Below are 1,022 nucleotides of genomic sequence, written 5' to 3' on the forward strand. Positions count from 1 at the left end.
CTATGTAATGTGTGGAGTTGAAACAACCTTAAACTAACACAGAGTGCTTGTCTGTGCTCTGCAGGCCTGCTGCAGTACAGCCACGAGAAAGGCGAGAAGGGAGGCAGCCTGTTTTTCAAGTTCAACCTAGTCGATCCAGAGGGCAACAAACTCATTGACCAGTCCTTCTTCATCAGTGTGCTCGGTAGGGTTTCCTCCATCCTCTGTCGCCTGCAGAGCTGCAATGAAATGGTCCTTTGTTTGTTTGCCTTTGAAGGAGAAGAGAAAGCAACGCTGCAGATTTATCCCTTTGTCTTGTGGACATGCTGATGTGCAACTGTACACATTCTGAACAATACTGTGTAAAGAGTTTTTGTGTAGAAGCCACTGTTTGGTACATTTTCACCCAGTTACATAGTCATATTTAATTCGAGCTAACAGCTGGCTAGCGTGTTATTTCAGTTTTCTCCCAAAAGCTGTTTGTTGTTGAAGAAGTACACAAGTGGTTAAACTGCTGAGGTGAGTTTGTAACTGAGATGTGGATGAAAACTGGTGTAAAAACTCAGTGGAGGCTTATATTTTTATTTGTCAGATTGTTAATGAACTTGGCTTTAACCTGTGTCTTTTATTCCCTCCTGCAGTGTCAATGTGAGGAATGATGAATTTACCTGATAATGAATTCATGGCTGTTGTTGCCTTAGTGTTGTCGAAACGTGTTCTCGTAAATTGAAAAGAAAAGACTAAATATAAAGAAAATTCACAGTGTGAAATTTATTATGCATTAACGTATCAAAATTAGCATGTGCACATGGTTCTTGACTGTTTAGGATAAACAGAAAAGACTAACTTCAACTTGGCGGTATACAACATTTATATAAATAATGTTACTATCTGATTGGTCCAAAACTGTTGGGGAGCAATTGTGGTTTAAACTTAATTCTCCCAAGATTGGTCCTTCAATCCGTCCATCCTCCAATCATCCTCTCTGCTCCAGTGGTTGCGGACAGCACCCTAAAAAGGGAGGAATACCTACCCTGTCTTAA

The 1,022-nt window shown here is 40.5% G+C and overlaps 1 protein-coding gene across 1 annotated transcript in view; it reads left to right on the forward strand.

Moving 5' to 3' along the window:
• The window catches only part of fras1 (Fraser extracellular matrix complex subunit 1), a 212,874-nt gene that overhangs the window by 179,760 nt on the left and 32,092 nt on the right, over nt 1-1,022 (forward strand). The window contains exon 45 of the mRNA XM_020595163.1: nt 65-184. Coding sequence (XP_020450819.1) covers nt 65-184 — 120 coding nt within the window. The remainder of the gene's footprint in view (nt 1-64; nt 185-1,022) is intronic.

Source organism: Monopterus albus, unplaced genomic scaffold, assembly GCF_001952655.1.
Source record: "Monopterus albus unplaced genomic scaffold, M_albus_1.0 scaffold26.1, whole genome shotgun sequence".
NCBI lineage: Eukaryota > Metazoa > Chordata > Actinopteri > Synbranchiformes > Synbranchidae > Monopterus > Monopterus albus.